This window comes from Cucurbita pepo, chromosome LG01 (assembly GCF_002806865.2).
Source record: "Cucurbita pepo subsp. pepo cultivar mu-cu-16 chromosome LG01, ASM280686v2, whole genome shotgun sequence".
Lineage (NCBI taxonomy): Eukaryota > Viridiplantae > Streptophyta > Magnoliopsida > Cucurbitales > Cucurbitaceae > Cucurbita > Cucurbita pepo.
The window spans coordinates 19088739-19112133 of record NC_036638.1 but is presented as its reverse complement, the minus strand read 5'-3'; the positions used below and the strand labels follow the sequence as shown (position 1 = coordinate 19112133).

Genomic DNA, 23395 nt, shown 5'->3' with positions numbered 1-23395 from the left:
TCGTTTTTTAAAGAAAAATACTTTTGAATTTCAAGTATAAATATGGTTTAACATTGTTTGATTATTATTATTTTTAACCACACTTAATTGCCCATTTCAGTATAATTTTGTAGATAAAACATTAAATTATACTAAAAATTTAATGATCTTTAAATTATTGGACTAATAATCTAGATTCAACTATACTTAAAAAAATATATATAAATTATTTATTATCTATCACTGTTATAGATTATAGTCAATTTGTGCATAACGTTCTTATATAATAAATATTGGCTTATTTTTATTTTGAATAAAAAAAAAGTAAAGGTAAAGGGAGAGAAATAAAAAAAAAGGAAGAAAAAAATCTTGAAAGTTGAGAAATAATAGTCAAGTAAATGAGAGGGAGGAATAATTAATAAATTAAATTAAATTAAATTAAACAAAAAGGAAGTGAAACAGATTAAAGTTCAGCATTCCCTTATTTACTTCTATCTTTTGAATTCAAATAAATAAATAAAAATAAAAATATTATTTTTATTCTATTTTAGTCTTTATATTTTCAATAAATTTTAATATATTTTAGTCTTTTTATTTTCAAATTATTTTAAATTAATTTAAAGTTAGTAAAAAATTAATGTGGAGTGTTTTCTTTCATATAATAGAAAAAACAATAATTAACCTAATAATAATAATTGAGAGGGAGACCAGGGGGGAGTACTTCCAAGTTCAGGCTGGGCAGAGGAAGAGTTGCATTTAAAGCGCGTGAAGCGCGTGGCGAGTGGGCCCACAATGAGGGAACCTAAAGCCCATTTCGGCAGCAAGAAAAAAACAAAGGAGGCAGCTGCAAAGCGTTGACCAAAATTAGGTCGTGGACGCCCGCCATACGCCACGCCTCTTTCCCAAAATTTCCCTATTAAAATTACCAATTTCTCCCTCCCTCTTTCACAACTCCAACCAAGGCGTGTGTCTTGCACGGCGTCGTTTCATCTCTCTCTCTCTCTCTCCGCTCTGTTCTGCAACAAAAACAAAAAAGAAAAATCGAAAGCATTTCTCTTTTCTACTCCATCTCTGCCTTCACCTACCTATTATCCCTTCTCCGATCGTCTCCTCTTCCTCTCTCTCTCTCTCTGATCTTCAGGTACGATTCTGCATTCCTTTTTCTTCTGTTGTTTCCGATCTGACTTTGTACCGTGTTTTTAATTTCTGTTTTTAATTGCGTTCTCAATTTTCGTTCGTTTCTTTTTTGTTGTAATTGTTGGTGTTTTTGTGCGATCTGACTTGCTAGACGTACATCTGCTTCTTACGAGCTCAATACATTCGAATTGTTTCGGATTTGTGTTTTAGTTTTGTATTTTCAGGATCCGTTAGCTATGGATTCAGTTCAGAGTTGGTTGTTGTGGAATTTTTTCGCATATAGCCTTAATTGAATGACAATTTTGCTCGTAAGTGTTGATCGAGTTGATTGAATAAACAACCGGTTTTGTTAGTTGTGTCTTGAATTGCTTGCATATACTTGTTTTCAACTACTGCGTGTTGTTGCATCTCCTGAATATTGAAGTGGTTTTAGTGATTAGGGCCTCTAGATGAATTGGGAAGATTCTTTTAGGAGAAAAGCTAATTCCTAGTTCATTTTACTTTGGTTGACTTTTCTTCGTGAAAATTGGCTTTAAGCAGTCGTGTGGTTTTGGGGCTCTTATGCTTGAATTGAAAAGAAAAACCTTCATGCTATGGATATTGTTTCTTTGTGTACTCTTCTTCTCTCTCTATGTATATGTACAGATTTTATGGTAAAAAACTTATGGTGACTATTCCATCTTTGAGTATTTTAGGTAATTGAAGGTAGAAATGGATAATTTCCTTGGAGGCTTTACAGAGGATATCCAAAGATGTCCATTCTTGAGGAATATTAATGAGCCGACTCATTTCTCATTTTCCTCGTCCATGGCATTCCCCATGCCTGTAAGTTTTTTCTTTCTATAATTTTATGTTTGAATTTGTACAAATGAATTAATTCAACTCGTTTTGTCCTATAAATTACAACATTGGTCAATGTTCAACTATGGAAAACACTTGAATATCAGACATGCATCTGTATTTCCCTAAAATTATACTAAGGGTTCAACATAATAGGAATGAATTAATAGTCTTCCTGTCAAAGTTATTCAGTGTTCCATTATTTTCATAACTATTTATAATACTCTACATATATAAATATATAAATATTAGTTTTACAAAACTTGACACATGTAAATATTAGTTCTTGTTATATATAAATCATTTCTTATAGTTTAGTGTTGCCAGCCCAAGCACTACTTATTTTAGTGTATATGGTATATGTATACCTGTTTCAGTTTCTTGCTAGTATGACTTGATAGATGAATAAGTGGATACTTTCTTATCTCTGGTGACATGGCTGAGGTGAATTAAATGCACTTTTTGTACCTCTGTTAGTTATCCTCTTATTGTGTTGTTATAACTATTAGCAGTTCGCTCCCGGATTCGAGTGTTATATTTAGTTCTTCAATAAATCTTACAATCTTCAATGTAGGCTGTTGTTGGGTCTCCCTCGATGTTCTTGTAACTCAGTTTTGCATATAATTCTGACATTTTTCTGATTTCTAGTTAATCTAATAACTGCTTTTCCACTTTTTATAGGTGCGTGGAGCTAAAGGGCCAATTTTTGAAGATGGTCCCAATTTTGATATGGCATTTAGGCTTTTCCATGGTCGAGATGGAGTGGTTCCACTCTCTGGAAGATCTATGCATCCAGAGAGTGTAGAACTCAAACCAGCCCCATCGCAGTTCAATCCTTTAGCTGCCAAAGCTGCCACTATTAGTCTCTCTTCCTTCGGACCTGGAGGTCCCTTCAGCTTTGATTCATTTTCAGACAAGTGGAAAAATCAGAAAAAGAAATTTGAATCATCCAAGAAAGAGTCTTCTTCAAAGGTGATCAATTGTTAATCTTTGATGGGTTATATCTATTGAGTACTTTAGCTGCTAGGTGAAAAATGATGGAATTCATATGCTAAAGAATATTGTGATCGGAATGGATGAAAATCTATAGGATGTATGTGATCTTTTCTCTTGACTTATCATTATGTTCATTTTCAGGGTGGAAATTCACATGAAGCTGTGGGTAATGAATGGCTGCAAATGGGGAACTGCCCGATTGCGAAGTCATACCGTGCTGTTAGCAATGTCATACCACTTGTTGCGAAAGCTCTTCAGCCCCCACCAGGCATGAAATTTAGATGTCCACCAGCCGTAGTTGCAGCAAGAGCAGCATTAGCAAAGACTGCATTTGCAAAGAATCTCCGCCCCCAACCGTTGCCAGCAAAAGTACTCGCAATCGGTCTACTCGGCATGGCAGCAAATGTACCTTTAGGAATATGGAGAGAACACACTGAAAAATTCTCACCCTCTTGGTTTGCTGCCGTTCATGCAGCTGTTCCATTTATAGCTATGCTGAGGAAATCCATCTTAATGCCGAAGTCAGCAATGGCATTTACAATTGCAGCATCAGTCTTAGGCCAGGTTATCGGCTCAAGGGCAGAGCGATTCCGACTCAAGGCAGTAGCTTCGGAAAAACTAACCCTCCAAGATTCAATCGGCAAATCGACCCCTTTTCCCGTCGTTACTGTGAAAAACGGTCATTGTGGCGACATCGAGAGCTGGAATCCAGTTACCACTCTTCAGGTAGCAGGTCCTCCAACACCAACCAACATACCCTGCTGATCTCTCCTTCACCATTTATTGTGAGTGTTCTTCTCTGTATCCTATTGTGTTTAATTCTCCATTATACACCAGTTTGTTCATTTGGCAGTATTTGACAGTTCAAAGTATAAATTGATGAAATAAAAAGTGTCTTTGTGTGTGTATTAAATCCTGGTGGGAATGTTGTTCAATTTTGCTTTGTCATATTTTGGCTCAGAAGGAAGGTGATGAGAAACACAACGTATTATAGAGGAAAGATGGTGAAATGTGAGGAGATGGGAGACTTTGTCATGAATTGAATTCAATATTGTCGGCTAAATCAATCACTATTTTAGTTGACCCATGAATTGAATTCCAAAAGTGTTCTTGGAAAACTCATGGCAAATGGAGCACAATTTCTGTTTTGCATGTCTGATCTTGAATTGGCGTTTATGACGTTTTCTCCCTTGTAAAGGCGAGTCAAGTTGACTTTGTGTTCTCGATGTTTTCTTCTCGTTATTTTTTCACTTACTTTTTAGTTAGTTGGTTAATCAAAAGATGATTATCGGTTCAAGGACGCATGGTACCTCTATTTTGAAAATCTCGAGCCTATGTTCGAGTTGCAGGTACTATGATACTGAAGTAACTCACGACCATAAACTTGTGTGTTAATTTATTTTGGATACTCACTGCAATAATCTAAGTTCAGTGCTAGTAGATATCGTCATTCTTAGACTTTCACACCCTTGTGAAGAATTCGTTCTTCTTTCCAACCAACGTGGGATTTTACACTCAGTACATAAACATGCAAGTAACACATGATTCAATCGGGTAAGATATCAATAATCTCTTCCAATTTTTCCTTTTTCAAAAATTCTAATAGTCTCTTCCAATAGTTACCCAGTTTTAAATAACATTGTTACTTGATTTATTATTGGGCAAATTGCATTTTTTAGTAACTTGTAATATTAATTCCAATTTTGCCCCTATATGTTTTAATACATAATCATCATCAACCAAGGCTTATTAGATTAAAGTGTTGGTACATAAATAACAAAATAAAAATAAATATATTTTGGGAGATACATAGAAGCCCATTATCACGTTATTTAATTGAGTTTTTATAATTTTAAAAGAAATTAGTTATTAAAATTCGGTCAAATTTCGTAAATCATTATATACACTGATTAATTAGTTTTTTTTTTTTTTTTTAACAATAAAAAATCTTTTTCATTTGGGTTATTGTGTTAGTCTCTTATGCTATGGTTTGGCCAAGTAAAAATTAGTAGAAATTGGTGGATACTGGTGGGGTAAAAAATTGTTACAATTGGTAAAATTTAATCAAATTTAGATTNAAAAAAAAAAAAAAAAAAAAAAAAAAAAAAAAAAAAAAAAAAAAAAAAAAAAAAAAAAAACTATATAAATTTAACATTCAAGACTATAAGAGTCGACTTCTAATTTTTAAGATAAAATTAAATTAAATTTAAATCAGATTAATATATTTCTTTTTTTAATTTTAGTTAAGCAACATTTATAACGAGGATTCGCATCTGACCGCTCTCTCTCTCTCTATATATATATATTTCTCGTTGTGTATATAAATGTAACGATTTTTACCGATTTGACCGAGTCAAGAGATTGTTGAACTTACTTTTCCCTCTTACTCTCCTCTTCAAGACAACGCTACTTCCCGCTCGTGATTCTGCACTGAATTCCTGCATTTCAAGGACCAGTGGCGCGGAATGCATTGCTGGCCAAATTTGTTTCTCGATTTCCTCATTCAAGATCAATCCGTATAATGCTCGGAAGGTTCTTTCAGGTTATCGGAATTCCATGGCCAGATCTCAACGACGGCTTGTTCTACAACGATGTCATTAAGCCCTCCGACTCCGGTTCTCTTTATTTCCGTTCAACTTCGCTTTTCACAGAAGCCATTTCGATTTCATGTTTAGTGATCGCTTCTTCTTTTCGTGATAACTTGTCAGGAAAGTCTTTGATCGAGCTTTATTTTTTTTTTTTTTGCAAATATAAGATATCGGCTCCACTGGAGGGGTAGGCCTACTCAAACTTTGTCTAGATTATCGGATTTTCTCGTGTTTGATATTTCTGATCGTTAATGAAACTTGTTTTGCATCGATTACTGTTGCAGCTGGTTGCGGCGAATTCAGAACGAACAGGTTCGGTGGTCTTTAATTTAGGAAATTTATGACAGTTGTGAAAGAGATTGCACTGCTGCACATTATTTGGAACTTGTGTTCGTGCTTGTTTATTTCATTATATTTTATTTTTTTTGAAGATGTTTTGAAACAAAATCAATGTGGAAAGTGTAGATAGATCGATGGTCAGATTATTCACACCGGTCTCTTTACCCCCGATTTTATTAGTTTGTTCAATAGCTTGCATGATAGCTTGAGTTGTTTTCATATATTACAAGCTTTATAGGATTTGTTCAAAAGTTGTCTATCGTCGGCTGCCATGGAAAGAATCAGATACTCCATATTTGCTCGAGATTTTATACGAAGACGTCGAAACGGTAAATGCATTTTAACTGGTATTTTTTACCCTTTTAATCTGTGTTATGGGTTGCTTCCAATTCCCTTGAAGTTGTGAGCTACCAACTATTTTTCAGATTGCATTAAGTAAGCCGTCTTGCTTGCAAGTATTACCTGGCGGTGTTTCCCAGCAATGCATAGTTTTGACGCAGCTTCAATGATGGTCAAGGAAGCAGAGTCCCTCCGACTGAGAAGGGTTGCATCCTGACCCTGTTCATCGCCTGTGAAAGGGGAACTTCAGGTTAGGTGACATAAACCCGACGCTGGACGAGATTTCCATGAATATGCGGAAGCTTTATTGTAATGTATTGTCGTCGTTGGATATCTGATTGCTTGTTTGCCTATAATCCAGTGTCAAATGAAAATCGTTGAAATCCCAATTTACTAGTTTATATGCATAAGGCAGTTGTGATTAATGTTGAAATGAAACAAATAATTGAGACTGCAATGGAATGTTGAAGATGTGGTATTAGTCACGAATTTAGAGTGCCTCTTTTAACTTTAGATGTTTCCTTTTCCCATGTGGTCTGCTATTTCGGTAAGAATGTTTCTAGCCTCCTAGAATTGTTAAGAGTATAGAAACATTATCAGTTCATAAGCCTGCTGCTCTGATGCTGGGGAGGGTATCAACGTTATGAAGCCTTGAGGTTATTTCTGTATTTCTACCTCATTTCCTGGTCTAATGAAGCACTATTGCCTAACAATTAGTTATTTTACTGCTTCTGCTACTCTCCATTTGATAAATTTGTATAGAAACAGAATACACTCGTCCTGCATTGTCCTTTAACAAGATACCCTTTTCCGTTTGTCCTGGACGTCCTGGACTATTGTCCACTCTTTGGCACAAGGAATTTCCTCCTTTTCGTAATTCACAAACCAACTATTTAGGAATTGTATTTCATGTTTGTGTTTACAATGCCTCACCAGTCACCCTTATGCTTCATACACAGTTTGCTGCATAATTTGCTGATGGAACATTTTGCGTTGGGAGAAACAGGTTAGGCAATATAACTTTTTGTAAATTTCTGTTCTTGTCTCTGCATGTTATATATATTCAGAGAATGATTATTTTGTTTGTAGTTTCTATAAGCCGCAGACTTTATTGTCTACAGCCATTTCTAACTAGCCGTCCCGGTTCAACAGATTTAATTTTCACCGTGGTTGAAATCTGTCAAAAGTTTTTATTTTCTTATCTATGCTACTTTGAGTTTTATTCTTATGATACTTAGGTTATGTAATTTAGCTTTAACTTTTTGTTACTGCTTCTTCTTTATTTTAGAATATAACATGAAGATTCTTCTCAAACATCTGTTAGATGCACATGCACCAGCCAGGGGGAAGGAGGCTTTGGATCCTGATATTTAGCATATTGCTAAATCACCTAAATAATGATTCAGGACCGCTTGTCTTGCAAACCTAGAAAGATTGATGAATGTGAAATCTGTCTGGTAAACAAATAACAGAAAACAGGCCTCCCCCACCCAGTGTCAGTATCCTGATTTTAGGTAGTAAAGGAAAACAAGAATGAATAAATAATATGAGGAAATGGCTGGTGACGAAGCAATCATAGATAAAAGGGATAGGTGAGTAATTATTTCAGTCAAGTCCAAAAAAATGCTAGAGAAAGTGCGTCATCTTCTAGGCAAGTATTAGAAACTCATACATTGGAGGGGGAAAGCTCTTTCCAAGGGAAACAAGCAGATCCAGTTATTAAATCGATAAATTTGAACGTATCTGCATGTTTTCATTTTTGAACTTCTGGCTGTTGTAGTTGCTAATTTTAGAATATAAGTTGCTAGTTTTCAGAAGTTATCTAGCAAAATATACATTAATACTAGAAAAATGTGATGTAAACATTCTAGAACATCTGAACATATAATATCTTCGTCTTTCTTACTGTTTTTTCTTGTCTAAACTATGCAAGGTACAAAGAGGAATTTTAAAAACTTGTAACTTGAATAATTCAAGATGATGAGGTACATCTATTATGACATTTCTGGTTATGGTTAACCTTTTTCATTTCATCCCTTAAACTAGTTTACTGTTCTGAGAGTAATATTAATCCTGCAGTGTTACTTGTTAGATGATATTTGTCGGAATTCTATTAGCAAGGGTCATTTGTTCCTCTGAAATTACATGAAAATAACGTTGAAAATCTTTGAATATGGTTGACGATTTAAATTTCTTGCATATGGTTGCGGCACTTGCTCTCTGAGTTAGGGTGCAAAATAATTGGAGGTTACATCACTATGGAGTGAAAGCTAGTTTTGTTTCTTGTCAGAACGTTTTTTTTTTTTTTTTTTTTCTGTTAATTGCATATAAATGATTAAGAGCGCTTTCTTTGTAGGTGAGCATTGACCTGCTAATTGGATGGATGCAATACCTGAGGTTGCTCAGGGCCTGTACTTTGCTACTTCCTCAGGTTTTTGCTCGCATCTTATATGCTCTGATTCAGTAAAACTCATGTTCTCTTGAGAGGACAGTGTTGCTACCATAAAAATGTACATGATAGGGAAAGCAAAAGTCTCTTAAGTTGTTGGCTAAGAAAGTGGAGTGTCATTATTCATGGATTTCTAGATAAATTTTATATGGCCATCACGATCATGATCCTGTTCATGTTTACTTCCATTGTCTATCTGACCGTGTTTCAATAGTTACTAGCTTCAATATTCAATCATGTTTACTTTTTTTGAATTTATAACTTGAGATGGGAAACCAGCTTTCAGAAAAGTCAATGTTCTTGAGATAGACGAACGTGGAGAACACACTTTGGTCCAGGTATCTCCTTTTGTTGGAAGAACTTCCTGACTACACTTCTCTGTACATTCTTTTCTATTTAAAAGGATTTTTCTGCTGTTATTCACATTTTTGTTAGTTTTCACTGTCACCGTAGTATATGAGTTTCTTTCACTTTTAAGTATATCCTAAGCATGGGTATACCTTTTGCTAACCCTCACCACGCGTGTTCTGTGAAATAGTTAAGCGGATGTACCTCTCCTTTTATCATTGCTCCTCTACTGATTCCTTTGAAATAGGTCACAGAGGACTTCTTCTGTTTGTTGAGTTGCAATTACATGCCCAAGAGACTTCTGATTGTTAAAGAAAGAGGGAGGGCTTATTCCATTAGGCTTAAAAGGCACCTTATGTATTTACACGTACTGCAACGACCAAACTTTTACAATCTTCGCATCTGCATTTTCTGCTTATACGTAAAACTACAAATTAATTTTCTGGTGCGATGGGCTTTACTGCCAAGGTCTCAATTTCTTCACTATTTTCATACACTAAATATTGATTGGCATGTTATCGATTATTTTTGGAAGCCATTTAAATAGAGTTTGCAGCTGGTCTGATAGTGGAAATATTCTTGATAAAGAGAGTGAACTGTGCGATGCACCACAATTCAAAGGGTTTAAATTTCGTCATATATTTTACAGGTGGAAATTCAATCTGGGTGACCCCGCCAAATCCGTGTCCATCTTTCTTCAATAGGCATCCTCTATTGGGTAATGCTTCTTTAAAGTTGATCAATTCTTTTAACTTTAAATGTTTTGGGGGTTCTCATTGCTTGTTTTGTAGATGAACTTTTTTCTAACAACCATTAGTTGACTTGCGTATTTGTGAGCTCGCAATTTCATCGACTGTGCTGAAAATGCGTTGCTCAAAGAAAAAGAAAAAACTGTCTTTTCCTCTTAGGTGATCCTCTCTATGTTGCTGTCCCCATCTTGAATTTGATTCCTCTTTCTTCTTGCAAAGAAACCATGCACATTCTGTCCAGAAGTTACCAAAAGGCTATGAAACCTGTGCCTGGAGATTATAGCTACTACTTGCACGCACATCAATTGGTCCTTTATCACCCGAGAACCAATGAGGTAAGCTTTGAATTTAGTATATAACACAAGTGTCATTCATACTTCCGTTTTCTTGTCCAGATGCTTGTGTCCATTAAGAATAATAGAGATGCAAAAATTCAATGGGATGAGTGCATTTATATTTTTTTGAACAACGCCCATGTTGGCAGTCAAGTAATATTAGTAGGCTAGACTCTACTGGATTATATATGCCTTCACATATGATGCAATTTCATTAGATAACTCTGTTGCATTTGTATGCGTATGGGAAGACAATATTTTCATGGTTGGCGCGCATTGGTCTTGTCCAATCATCTCGTGTTAACCTATTCCTATGGAAGCATTCATGATATTTTATATGGCTTCCCCCTTTAAATAAACGTCTCAATTTGTTGAGTTGGCACATGAAGCATTTTATGTGAAGTAGCTTCCTAGTGCTTAATTTCTTGTATCTGTTTTAAACTTGTTTCTTTCATGTATGACTAAAAAGGGACTTTCTCTTGTTCTTGTTGAAAGGTTGTCAAAATCGTTGAGCCACTCCCTCCGGAAGGGGCTGAAGATGCCAGAAATGGAGTGGATGAATAAAGCATAGCATGGATGTCAAAAAGATTGGTCCTATTCTCTTATCCTTATACTTTAATTACACAAGCATATCTTTTCGTCTATTTTTTTTTTTTTTTTTTTTTTCTTTAATGAATTAAAAGATAGGTTCTAGAAACAATTTAAAAGATAAGATCCATACATCCTCTTATAGGCCCCATCAGATCTGCCAACCAGATGTGCTATTTGCGTATGGCACTATTAGCCTCTTCTGCCTGAAACATTTAGGAAGATCAAATTCCAAATGAACAGAAATCAAATGGCGATTCCCAACAGCTCCCTAAGTGTCGACTGGAATTGAAATTTATGTTAAACTGAAGAAAAATAATTTTGAAGCATTACTCTTTCTTTTTCCTCCTACAAAGACGGCAATAAGAACCGTCAAATTCTGCTATCATTCATTGACATCAACGAAACTATGATACATGGGGTGCAGCAAAAGAAACCAATTGCTGCTAAGAGAGTGCCTCTGTTGAAAGGCTCTCTCTAAACATAAATCTGCTACCAGCTAATTCTCTCTTCCTAGGAGCCACCATCCTCCGCCTTATTGCAATGCAATTTAGTATCTAGTGCATCATCATCATCATCATTACAAATCTCTCCTACAATAATTCCTCCAACTACCTCCTGAGCCACCTTACTACTATTTACCTCCGACATCTGGGAATCACAATTTGATTTCTGTTCATTGAGAATGGGCTGCTGCTGCTCTATAGGGGAGGTAGATTTAGAGAAATTATCAAATGTAGGATATCTGGACAGTAGGGTAGTGGGATCGGGCAGTGATGAAAGCCCGTTGCGCATTTGGGTTCCATCCCAAATTCCGTAACTTCTTGAGGGAACATCCTCTTGACCTGAAGAGCTTTTACGACTGAACTTGGCAGTACTCAGATTTCCATGGCTACTTGCTTTCAATCTGCGCTTGAACTTGTGGTGCTGCGTTCGGTTCCCATTAGAACTTGAACTTGGCACAGATGAGGAATGGGTAAGAATCTGACCAAATAGTTTCACGTCACCATTTATAGACAATTGTTCAGAATCAGACAAACTGCGTGAACGCACTCTGACATGTAGACGCCCTTGTTCATCTTTAGGAACTGAGGTGACATGAGAATTTAAGGGCGCTAAAGAGCTATCAGCTGTGTGAGCTGGGGCTTTCGCACCTTGACCAGTGCTAGTATCTATATTTCCCCTCTTTGTTTCGGCATCCAAACCATTTCCAACTGATACTGTGACCCGAGAAGAATTTCCTTGTTCCTTCGCAGTTTCATCAGACACGACTGCATGATTGTGTAGCGAGCGATTCTTATCGTTGGCAGAATTCACAGACTGGCAGTCCTCGTCCAAAGCTGAATGAGAGCTATCCTTCCTATGACAGACATCAGACACCATGGCATCTACAGCTGTATTACTATGACTATTAATCTCTTTGACTTCCTGATGTGTAGATTGTGGATTCATGGACTCCAATTCCCCACCATTTCCAACCCCTTCGCAAGGAAAGGCATTTCTGTCCACACCTGCTTCACCGCAACATCCATTAGCATTGCAGTCTCTTCCATTTGCTGGCATTTTCTTTGCAGAGCATATCAAATCCAAACCAAGGCACTTCCGTGCTTTACTGAAGAAGACCTTGCACTGGTCCATGGATTTCGATCCTACATGGGTAGAGATCATTGAGAAATTCTTCCCATAAACTGTCACTGCTTCTATGAAAAGAGACTTCTCCCCATCTGTCCAATAAGAAGGATCCATTTCTCCACAACTTTCGTCCGAACAAACCTCATCGTCAACAGACTGCAGAAGGTTGGCTGTCATACGCCGTCTTAATATGGTTGTAGCACCCTTTTTGCACTTCAAATCCTGAGAACCATCTCTTCTGTGGAAATTACCAGTGATACATGATGACCCCATGGCTTCTGAAGACAGGGAACCACAGATACCTGCTAAAACATCAGCAGCAACCTTTTCTCTTTCATTCCCAAAACTATGAAAACTTTTGGCCCTTTCTGATAGATTATCATCGAATTGAGTCGTGTAACATGCAGTTCTTCCACCCGACCTGCTGCTAGAATACTTATGAGCACAAGCTGTCATTGCTGAAGCAGCGCCCAAAATGTCGAGAGAAGCAGCATTTGTTTCTGGATTCCATTTCTTCCCTGTTGTCATCAAATAGTTACCAGTGGAGGACTTTGCTTTCTTACCAAACTCCAGCTTCTTAGTTTTCTCAAAGCAATCGGATTTGTGATTTTTGTAGTAGAACTCAATACAGTCTGCCGTTGTCTTATGATCAAGAAAGGAAGCAATTTTTCCAAAGTCCTTACCGAAATATTCTAACTTCTCCATGAAAACATCTTTCTCTTCTGAGGTCCATGGGTTAATCATCATCCTTTCCTTCTCAACCGCACACGGATCCTCAACTAATCCATTATTAGAGATGAACCTTGATGCCATCTTATCCTTCTTGTCTAGAATTAATGTGGGCATCTTCAACGCCTTCCGATACTGCTTAGTCTGGGGATTAGAAAGCTGCTTGCTCACGTGCTTCAGAATCTCCGTGTTAGAAACGGGGTTCAGATTTCCTGCTGCAAGGCCAGTTTAAAGTTTAAAATGATAGTATCAATTGTATCACATTAAGAGATTCTCCACATATGTACGCTTCCTGATTTAAAGAGGGAAAAAGTTCACATGAGGCAAACTAAAGAAGTAAAGGGGAGCATTGAAAACAACAAAATTAGTCCACAGAGAGTACCATTGCTGCTGAGACGAAATATCAAAAAAACGATGCAAAAAGCTCAGAGAAACCTATCGACTTCGAACCACAGACAATAAACTGAACTGTGCATTTGAGAACAAATGTGGACAGTCAACACTAAGATCAGTCGGTGGAAGGGGTTTCGTCCAAGCATTTCATATGGGTTCAATCTTTGTGGTAGAGACACCAAAATAAACACAGATACGAAGTTTATGTCTTAGAACACCAGTTAAGTTTCATAAATGCAAACTGATACCATTGCTGATAAAAGAAGCAAGTCAATAGACCAAACCCTGTTTAAAATATTCATGAATGTAAGGACATAGATTAGATCTCTCCTTACCAGGTGAAGGCATACGGAATCGGATGGAAGATCGGTTCTTCTGGTAAGCACTGTAATTTGTCCACAAACTCAACTGATATTTTTTCTGAGATTTTGTACGTAGGTTTCTTACAGGAGGCACATGCAAACTCTCCTTCCACAAGGACTGGTAGGCTCTAAACTTAAGTGCAATTACTCTTTCCTTAAATCTTAATAACTTCTTTCTCTTTGCAAATCTCTCTTTCATTGAACATTGATTCCGTGAGCAGGCATTTGTAATCCAAATATCGATCTTCCGTTCATTGGCAGGCAACAGCCTGATCAAAGCTTCAGAAGCCTCACGTGCAGATTTTTTGTTGGACGCCAGAATTAAATCAAACACGTTATCTCCTCCCTCATCAGCATATTCATACATGTCACTAGAAATGGGCTCTAATGCGAGACCTTCACTCTTTATAAGCATGTTATTGTCAACCGAGGCCACAACATTATCTTCAACACTGCAACCAGTAAGTGTTAGCTTCTCTTTCATGATGACAGATTCCTTCGCATCCGACTGATCATTTTCCTTGACATCAGCATGCACTTCTTCCGAGTCACTTGTAGAATGTGGCATCGTTATTGAATTATTATTTGTGGAAGTAACAACTGGCAGGGTAGCAACTGGCGGGATCATATCAGTGACATTACTGTGCTCTTCAAAGCATTTATCTCCCACCGGCAAAGAACTGGATGCCAAGGGGAAAGAAGAAAAGTAACCCTTACTTCCAGATCTCAACCCCATCAGCTCATTTTCAAGTAAATCAATTTCAGTCTCGGTCATCTCCAACACTTTAGAAATTTCCTTTTTATATGCAAGCAACTTACTCAAGGCAGTGAAACTCACAACACAGGAGTCCACTGAAGTTGAATCAGTAGATTGCAGCAGTTGACTGAGAGGAGAACCCAAATTAGGTATCGAAAAACGATCCAACTTCTCTAAATTAGAAGCAGGTGAACCCTCATACTGATTCTGAAAACCAGAACCAGGTGAACCAAAGTTATTGACATCATTATCACTTGATGCCTTTCCAGATGATTTTTCATCCCCACCTGCACAGTGAAACACAGATGTAGGAGTTTGATTTCAGTAAACTGCAAACACATTTCACTTGATGATAGCAATAAAGACAACAGACTGGAGTGATCACAACATGGCAGTATTAAAAGCACCAATTTTTTCGAAGTGAAATCCTTCTCTCTAAGATACCTTAGCCACATAGGACAATTCTGAGAACAGCCCACAATGTAAGATGTATACCATTTATGGATATTAGAAACAAGCATTAGGCCGAACATATCAGAACCCAAGGGCAAACTAGCCCCGACCAGTCTCTCCTCTCTCTCTCTCGTTCTCTCTCTCCCTGAAAAGTCCTTCTGATATTTCTACTCTCTTATTAATCTGCTAGGCTTCCCCACCATGCTGATGAGCGCCCCCACCGCTGCTTGGGGATTAAGGTAGGCAATCATTAGAAGGAATTGTCAAACGTCAAATTATTGGTTATCCTTCTGAAAAGCATCGTCTTCCTGACTTTTATCTGTCTCAAGACATGCCTGTTTCCTCTTTTATTACTCTGTCCCTTATAGTTTGTTAGCATCATCTTCCTCATTTATAGTCTTCTCTATCCTCGGGCATCCTCATGTCATCAGAAAATGAGAGCTTTTTTGTAAACCTTCTCCTCATTTTTTATCCTACTTCATCTATGAATGTCTTTCTTATCTCTCTTCCTCACTAGAAATAACCTAAGATATTCTTTTTTCAACTTCTGGTACTTGAAGTTGACATAAACGCAATCATGATTTCCTAAACGCGATCATGATTTCCTACACGTTATAGCCTCCTCTGCCATGTTCATATGCTGATTTTATTAAACTATAACATCTAGTTACTGATTACCATGCTTTTTCCTAAATTTATGACTTCTCACAACCACGGAAATAGTCAATGTACCTTGTCATTTTGTTAATTTTTTTATGTACTTTTGTTCTAGCTTGGCTGAACTTCTGATTGAGACTATTTTATGTTCAATATAGATACATTAAACACTCATCAATTTTTTTTTCCAGTACTGCAAACAGTTGAATGTGTTATCACTTGATAAATGCCACATGAATTGGATATTTTCCCCACAGTAACAAAAATACGAAAGAGCGCTGGTGTGTACCTGGAGAGGAACCACAAATGACGGAAGAAGGGGTTGCAGGTGAGGTACAATCGAAAAATCCTGAACCTCTAGGACCTTTGTCAATCAAGCTAGAATTCAGAGACTGGGTAGCTTCTGCATTAACAATTGTAAAGACAGTACCATCAGGAATTTCGACCTTCTTTTTCTCATACTTGGCAAGTCCCTCACCCCATCCTAGTCGCGGCTTCTTCTTGGCATTTGCCTCGTCACATGGGAGAGAAGACCTTGCGCACTCAGCATGATCAGCTGAAGGAGACAGATTTTGCGATGCATTTTGCAACACGGCCTCAGACTTTGTCTCATTAGAATCTAAAGCATCAATGCCCTTTGTGCTACTGGAATGGCCTGATGTTGAAGTGCGTGAAGACAAGCCACCAGAGCGTGTCCATTTAAGAGGCTTCCACCCTGAGGAGCTCACTGAGTAGTCCCGATCACGTCTCTGGTTTGTGCCTAACCCATTGAAATCGTCGATCTTATCATGCTGGCCTTTTACCTTATCTCTTGGGTTCACAAAGTCAGAATGAGAATGAGAGGGATATATCAGCATATCATGAACTGACCTCTGATCATAATTTAGATCATGCTGCAGCCTACCACCATTGTTCGTAGACCCATTACTTGTTGCCCAGGAATGACTTTTCCAATCTCTTTGACTAAAAGACCTACTTTCCCTACTATTCCTAGCATACTTCCCATGGCCATGCGAAATAGAAGGCCTGCTACTGACATTTTCCAGAATCTTGTTATTGAATGACATGGAAGGCCCATATCCATGACCACAGTCGTCAGAGAACACATGCCAGCCACCCTGCCTACCGTGACCTTCAAAAATATTTCAAAAAAGAAGAAGAAAATACAAAAGAAAACACAATCAATACAAGCAGAGAGCCTAAAATGAGGCAAAAAGCTAAAACAAAATTATCTGCGCAGTTTCTGCAGCCAAATTTAGAATTCTAGTTGAGACTAATACAGGCGATAAACCTTGGATCTGACCATCGACGACTATTATATGATGAACACTTTATAAATCATGATAGTTATCTGATAAATCCTCCGTCGACTAGATCTATCAGGAAGAAAGAATCCAGAATTTACCGAAGGGACAGAAATAACACTTCACTTTGGTTTCAATTAAGCAAAATAATAGTATATGATTAGAACTACGAGTCTCCATGAAGAGCCCGACATGGAAAGAGATGTAGATTCTTGACTCTTCCAAACCTAAAAAACTAAAGGAAATCAGAAAGGAAAGCAACGAGTGTATAGCTCACCTGGCGGTCTACGAAAATCGCCTGATCCCCACCTACTAAACTCACGGGATCCGTGACTGGATGAGTCTCTCCATCTAGGTACAGGTCCGAGGAACTCTGACCTCTCGTGTTTCCTCTCCTTGAAGAAATCTTTCCGATCCCAGGGCAATGGTTCAGGCGGCATGAAAATGAGGCCAGTAGCATGGGCACCCTCAAAAAACAACCGTTTTCAACGCACAACACACGGTGCGCGCCGAATAGCACCGCCGGAAATCAATTCGACTACTTTCGCAACCATATCAAACAAGAAGCCTCACGAACATGTCTTATTCACAATAAAGATCCTAAATACCATATCCAGCCAAGGCAAACGCCAAAGAAGAAACAAAAACCACTCGAGAAATCGATCGCTGTTCCTTTTTCTCACTGAACGCCTAACATCGAGAATACGCCGGAATATGTGGCAGCCACGACGAGCTACACGGATAACTCCGTACCAAATCTTGAACAGAAACCACCAAAACGATGAAGAAAAATGGAATCAAAACCAATACAGGCGTACGTGATGATAAAGACTGAAACGGCTGAAACAAAGGGTTTGGAATCAGATGGAACCGACAATGCCGATTGAAAAGCTCTGCGCTATCACATGCAAAACCTCAATCTCACTCCGAGTTCACAATCTCCGCCCTTCGTATCTCCGAACTCTCTCTCTCTCTCTCTCTCTCTCTCTCTCTCCCTCTCGTCTTGGCTGGCGGAAATTTTTTGCCTCCGGAGCGAGAAAGTGAGAAATTGAACCGATGAGGGACGAAAGAGAACCCTGACAGAGAAGGGAAAGGGAGGGGGGAGGGAGATCGGTTCTCCGGATTTCAAAACCACTCTCATCCTCATTCAATTATTTCCTTTCGCGTCCGCTAATTTTCGTATTTCTTTCTTTTGTTTCCTAATTTCTTCTCAATTTTTTTTCTTTTACTTCGGCCCCCTCTTTGTGATTTCTCTTAATTATTTCTAAAGTTTCGCCTGCTTTTAGAGCATAATTACGGAACTGGCCCCATTGTCCTTCTATTGAAATTACCGTACTACCCTTGTCTCTACTTAATCGACCAGACTTCCGTGTTGGTGCCTGGTGCCGTCGCTCTGGTCAATTTTTTTCCTGTTACTTTGAATTTTACAAAGTTTCATTTTTCTTAATACATGCATATATACATATACATATACATACACATATATATACATATACATATACATACACATATATATACATATACATACATACACATACACACACACACATATATATATATATATATATATACATATACATATACATACACATATATATACATATACATACATACGCACATATATATACCTCTTCATCATATACTATGCAGAGTCTCTAAGTTAATCAACAACATAGGATTAATTATCCGACATTATTTGTTGTATCTCCTTCCGACTCTACACCAATTCTGACTGCATCACAGTGTGTAAACCTCTCTCTATCATACGCATTTTAAAAATTGTGAGGTTGATGATGATAAGTAATTGACCAAATAAACTGGACAATATTTGCTAGCGGTGGGCTTGGACTATTACAAATGGTATCAAAGCTAGACACATGACAGTGTGTTAGCGAAGACTTTGGGCCTCCAATAGGTGAATTGTGAGATCTCACATTGTAGTAATGAAGCATTTCTAATAAGGGTGTAGAAACCTCTTTTTAGTAGATGCGTTTTCAAAATCTTGAGCGAAAGTCCGAAAGGAAAAACCAAATATGACAATATTTGCTAGCATAGATTTGGGCTGTTACAGATATCAAAGCCAGACACGGGACAGTGTGCCAACAAGGATCTTAGGCCCCAAGGATGGTAAATTGTGAGATCCCACATCGGTTAAAGCAGTGAACGAAACATTCATATAAAGGTGTGGAGTAGACGCGTTTTAAAAACCTTAAGGAAAATATGAAAATAAAGCTCAAAGAGAATACTATTTGTTAGAGGTGAGTTTGGATTGTTACGTTGTAATAGTTTAAAGTTTAAAATAGAACATGATGAACTTATGAGTCTAACAAAAATGACCTCCTTTAAGATGCCTCAATTGGATTTGAAACAGGCACTTGAATGACTTGATGCAGCTGGATGAACATCGGTGAGAGTAAATAATTTTAAATATCAAAATTTACTCAAAATATTAGTTTTTTAATTTATGTAACTATGATTCTATTTTTCTTACTCTTAGAGTAATCAATTGTTGAGGAAGTGTCGTTATTTAGTATCTAACTTGTTGTTGATGAAGAAGTTGTCTATTTGTAAATTTTTAATATATTTTATCTAAAATTGTATTGAATAATTATGAATGGTGGATAAATAAAAAAAAATTTAACCACCCGACAACCCAATCGGAAAATTTCAAGTTGAATTGGGTTGTGAAAAATTTTAGGTTGAGTTACAAATCCAACTAACCCGAACTTTTTGGTTGGTAAAAAAATTTCTTCAATTCAACCTAACTCGACTCGTGTACCTCCCTACTATTCATCTTAATAAATAAATAACATTAAAAAACAGAATTAATAATTTATGATTTGATATATTAAATGTATTTGATTTTGTGTGACATAATTAATGAAAAAAACGTGCATTAAAAAAAAAAAAAGCCAGTCTGTGATATTGAAAAACGCATTCAAAAGACCGAAATTGGAATAGAAGTATAGAAGCTTAAAGGCACGCACGGACGGCACGTGTGAAGTCAAAGGAAAAATTGTGACATGGACCACGCGCTCTTCAAGTCAAGTTGGGCGCGTGAGGAAGCTGTCACAGAATCTTTCCCGGTATCTTCATTATCTGTCGGTAATATCCGGTTCTCCCGACTCCTGACCCAGCAAGTGCAAGAACCATAATCTGCCACGTGGACTTTTGCTATTTTCAATCAAACTGACGGTTTTACCCCTGTGTCTTGGAATGTAATTTCCGGGGAATGGTTTTCCAATTTTACGAAAAAATTAACCAAATTACGCAATTCTGCTATTTTTATTTATTTATTTATTTTTGGTAAATGAATTCTGAGAGAGTCTGAAGTCATTAAATGCCACACCGGGCTAGGGCTAGGGTTAGGGTCAAAGTTGGAATTTGAAAAAATACCAATGGAGTTGTATTTTGTTTATTTTATAGATAAAATATTTGGAGTGGTTGAATGTATTAGTAAATTTAAAAATGGTACCTTCTATTATTAATTAAGATTGTCACAGTAAAAAAACGGTTTTTACTGCTAATATTGAAGAACGGGCTAAGTTTGACTTACTTTAATTAATATTGTATTAATGCCTTTATAATTTTTTTACTCGGGTTTTCTATATTTTGTTAATCTAAGAATTCAAACGGGTTTTTCCTCGTTCTATTGGAACTTGAATTTGAAAATATTAACCTGGACGTGCACGGTTCTTTTGAGTCCGTTTGTTTTATTTTATTCAATTACGTTCATATTTCACACATAACACTATTGAAAATAATAACATACGAATTTTATTTTCATGAGTAGGTGATATTAGACGAACACGACTCTCCACAATGGTATGATATTGTCTACTTTAAGCATAAGCTCTCGTGACTTTGCTTTTGGCTTCCCCAAAAGGCCTCACAATAATGGAAGAGTATTCCTTTATTATAACCATGATCATTCCCTAAATTAGCCGATGTGAGACTTTCATCATCCAACAGGTGTGAATGATATAAAAGGTTACATCGTCAAATCTATTGCTAAGATCATTTTTCAATTTCAATCGTTTTTATTTATGATTCGATAAGAACACAAAGCATCCTAGGTAGATTTTGATAAGAGGGATGAAAAATCGATCTAATTTTAAATTTTTTATTAAGTCGTGTAATTAAGATATATATATATTTATTTATTTTTTTTTTCAAATGATTATACATTAGTATGGATTTAAATATTAATAAAATACATGTTTATTTATTTGATATAATTTCCATTTCAAATTCTGAAAATCAAGGCCCATGAAAACAGACTATGATACAACGAGGCCCAATAAGAAACATGGGCTTTTATTGGGCCCAACAAATATGAACCTATATATATAAAAGAATATGGTACGACCAAAATGCACAAATCCAAATGTTCTTTACTTGCCTTTATAAATCACATAAAGAATAGATGCCTCCTCTCTTCCTTAAGACTAAGACTCCCTTCTCAATGGCATTTTCGTAAATATATTTTAATACAATTGTTTATAGATGGGCCCGTTATTTCTCTCACTAGACCAACAAAGTTTAGAGTAAAGTAGTTGAAATTCAAAATATCATCATGAATTACGAACATGATCATATCTTAATAGCTAAGAGATCGATTCTTTAAATCAAAATAAACATAAATATATTGTTTTTATTAAAATCCAAGGTTTAAATTCTCATTTTTTCGACTTCTTATCAATTCAAACATAGTTCAGCACATAAAACATCGTAAAAAAAATTGTGATATCGTACATCCGGTTGGGGAGGAGAACGAAACAATCAATGTCTACTATCAGTGGGCTTGGGCCGTTACAAATTGTATCCGAGGCAAACACCTGGTGATGTGCCAGCGAGGAGGCTGTTCATCAAAAGGGATAGACAGGAGGCAATATGCCAACAAGGACTCCGAAAAGGGGTGAATTTGGTGGGAGTTCCACGTCGACTAGATAAAGAAACGAATGCCAAAGACACTGGGTCCTGAAGGACAATATCTACTAGCGGTCAAGAGCGGTCAAGAGGTGAGTTTCGAATCATCGATCTTATTGAAATAAAAATAAGAGAGTTGTTTCGGAAGTACCTTCACGCCAAAGAAATTTGAAAAAGCAAAAGGTTCACAAACATTTTCAAACTATAAACCTCCCATTAGAACCTCTCAAAGCTTGAATTACAATCCTTTCAAATCAATCCCCTTTCTACAAAATTTTAAAAAAACCCAATAAATTTTCTCATCATTTCAGAAAAACCCAAAATCCAGAGTGATGAACAAACTAAGCAACTCAGTGATCGGACTCCTGAACTTCCTAACGCTCTTAGCCTCAATCCCCATCATCGGCGGCGCCCTATGGATGGCTCGGAACAGCACGACGTGCGAGGGGTTTCTCCAGACGCCGCTGCTGGTGGTCGGCTTTGTGGTGCTCGTCATTTCGCTGGCGGGGTTCGTGGGGGCCTGTTTCAATGTAGCTTGGGCGCTCTGGCTCTATTTGTTCGTCATGTTGCTGCTCATTGCCACGCTCTTGGGCCTCACAGTTTTTGGCCTTGTTGTGGCCAGTAAAGGCGGCGGCGGCGGCGGCGAGCATGGGCTGGGGGATTACTCGACGTGGCTAAGGAAGAGAGTGGATGATCCTCGGAATTGGGTCACTATTAGAAGCTGTATTTTGGGATCTAATACTTGCAATCACCTTCCTTCTTGGACTCCTCTTAATTACTTGCAAAGGGACATCACTCCAATTCAGGTACTCCCTTCTTTTTTAATTTGTAGTAGAGAAATTATTAGAAAACAAGCACGGTTTTCAAGTAAATTTTGGGCATGCAGTCGGGCTGCTGCAAGCCGCCGGCGTCATGCAGCGAGAACGGTCAAGACCCCGATTGCTACCGATGGAACGGGGCGCCCAACGTGCTGTGCTTCGAGTGCGACTCGTGCAAAGCAGGTGTGCTTGAGACTGCAAGGAAAGATTGGCATAAGCTCTCCATTCTCAATGTCGTGATACTCATTTTTTTCATTGTCGTTTACTCCATCGGTTGTTGTGCGTTTCGAAACGCCAAGCGAGCTGAAGAGAATTATGCCTACGGCGAGAATCATATGACCAAAATCGGACCCAGACGGGATTACAAGATGTACGTAATTCATCACTCCTATTCATTTCATTTTAGTCTCTGTACTTTTAAATATTGACACTGTTTTACTTCATTTTGTTTCTGCAGGTGGAGATGGTTGGAGGACAGGATGGATCGTTACTAACGGTGGATATGTCATTTTATATTGCTATTTAGTATCGTAAAGTTAGAAAATTAAGCGGTTTTTGGATTGAAAGCGAAAGGGAATGGGTGTTTTCAGGGCTTTCTTTTTATGCACTTATCTTAAGATGCTTTAAAGTACATAATGAACTCTACTTTTTATCCTAATGTCTCACCATTGCTT

General features: G+C 37.4%; 4 protein-coding genes across 15 annotated transcripts; 3 read left to right on the top strand and 1 right to left on the bottom strand.

The window, feature by feature from the left end:
* Positions 1 to 936: 936 nt before the first annotated feature.
* On the top strand, positions 937 to 3865 carry LOC111802764. The gene is made up of 4 exons (XM_023687255.1): positions 937 to 1120; positions 1812 to 1941; positions 2638 to 2928; positions 3094 to 3865. The coding sequence occupies exons 2-4, from the start codon at positions 1828 to 1830 to the stop codon at positions 3715 to 3717; spliced, it is 1029 nt and encodes a 342-aa protein (XP_023543023.1). The 5' UTR covers positions 937 to 1120; positions 1812 to 1827; the 3' UTR covers positions 3718 to 3865.
* A 1432-nt stretch (positions 3866 to 5297) lies between these two features.
* Positions 5298 to 10921, top strand: LOC111780739. 11 transcript variants are annotated; one of them, XR_002812915.1, is made up of 11 exons: positions 5298 to 5567; positions 5661 to 5727; positions 5825 to 6208; positions 6305 to 6468; positions 7507 to 7675; positions 8152 to 8203; positions 8575 to 9005; positions 9665 to 9733; positions 9984 to 10099; positions 10595 to 10690; positions 10833 to 10921. XR_002812915.1 is itself a non-coding variant. In XM_023661228.1 (4 exons), the coding sequence occupies exons 1-4, from the start codon at positions 5474 to 5476 to the stop codon at positions 6316 to 6318; spliced, it is 387 nt and encodes a 128-aa protein (XP_023516996.1). In that variant the 5' UTR covers positions 5298 to 5473; the 3' UTR covers positions 6319 to 6707. The 11 variants fall into 11 exon arrangements, 1 of the variants encoding a protein (XP_023516996.1); XR_002812894.1 differs by lacking the exon at positions 10833 to 10921 and having other exon boundaries at positions 7543 to 7675; positions 10595 to 10769; XR_002812889.1 differs by lacking the exon at positions 10833 to 10921 and having other exon boundaries at positions 10595 to 10769.
* Positions 10922 to 11003: 82 nt separating this feature from the next.
* Positions 11004 to 18177, bottom strand: LOC111780724. Of its 2 annotated transcripts, none has more exons than XM_023661218.1 (4): positions 17252 to 18177; positions 15960 to 16802; positions 13777 to 14847; positions 11004 to 13260 (listed from the first exon to the last, which is right to left on the bottom strand). In XM_023661218.1, exons 1-4 carry the CDS (start codon positions 17412 to 17414, stop codon positions 11201 to 11203), a joined length of 4137 nt encoding a protein of 1378 aa, XP_023516986.1. In that variant the 5' UTR covers positions 17415 to 18177; the 3' UTR covers positions 11004 to 11200. The 2 variants fall into 2 exon arrangements, with proteins under 2 accessions (XP_023516986.1, XP_023516976.1); XM_023661208.1 differs by having other exon boundaries at positions 11004 to 13263; positions 17252 to 18176.
* Positions 18178 to 22086: 3909 nt separating this feature from the next.
* On the top strand, positions 22087 to 23379 carry LOC111807228 (tetraspanin-6-like). The gene is made up of 3 exons (XM_023692863.1): positions 22087 to 22709; positions 22790 to 23091; positions 23179 to 23379. The coding sequence occupies exons 1-3, from the start codon at positions 22236 to 22238 to the stop codon at positions 23213 to 23215; spliced, it is 813 nt and encodes a 270-aa protein (XP_023548631.1). The 5' UTR covers positions 22087 to 22235; the 3' UTR covers positions 23216 to 23379.
* The last annotated feature ends 16 nt before the right edge of the window (positions 23380 to 23395 follow it).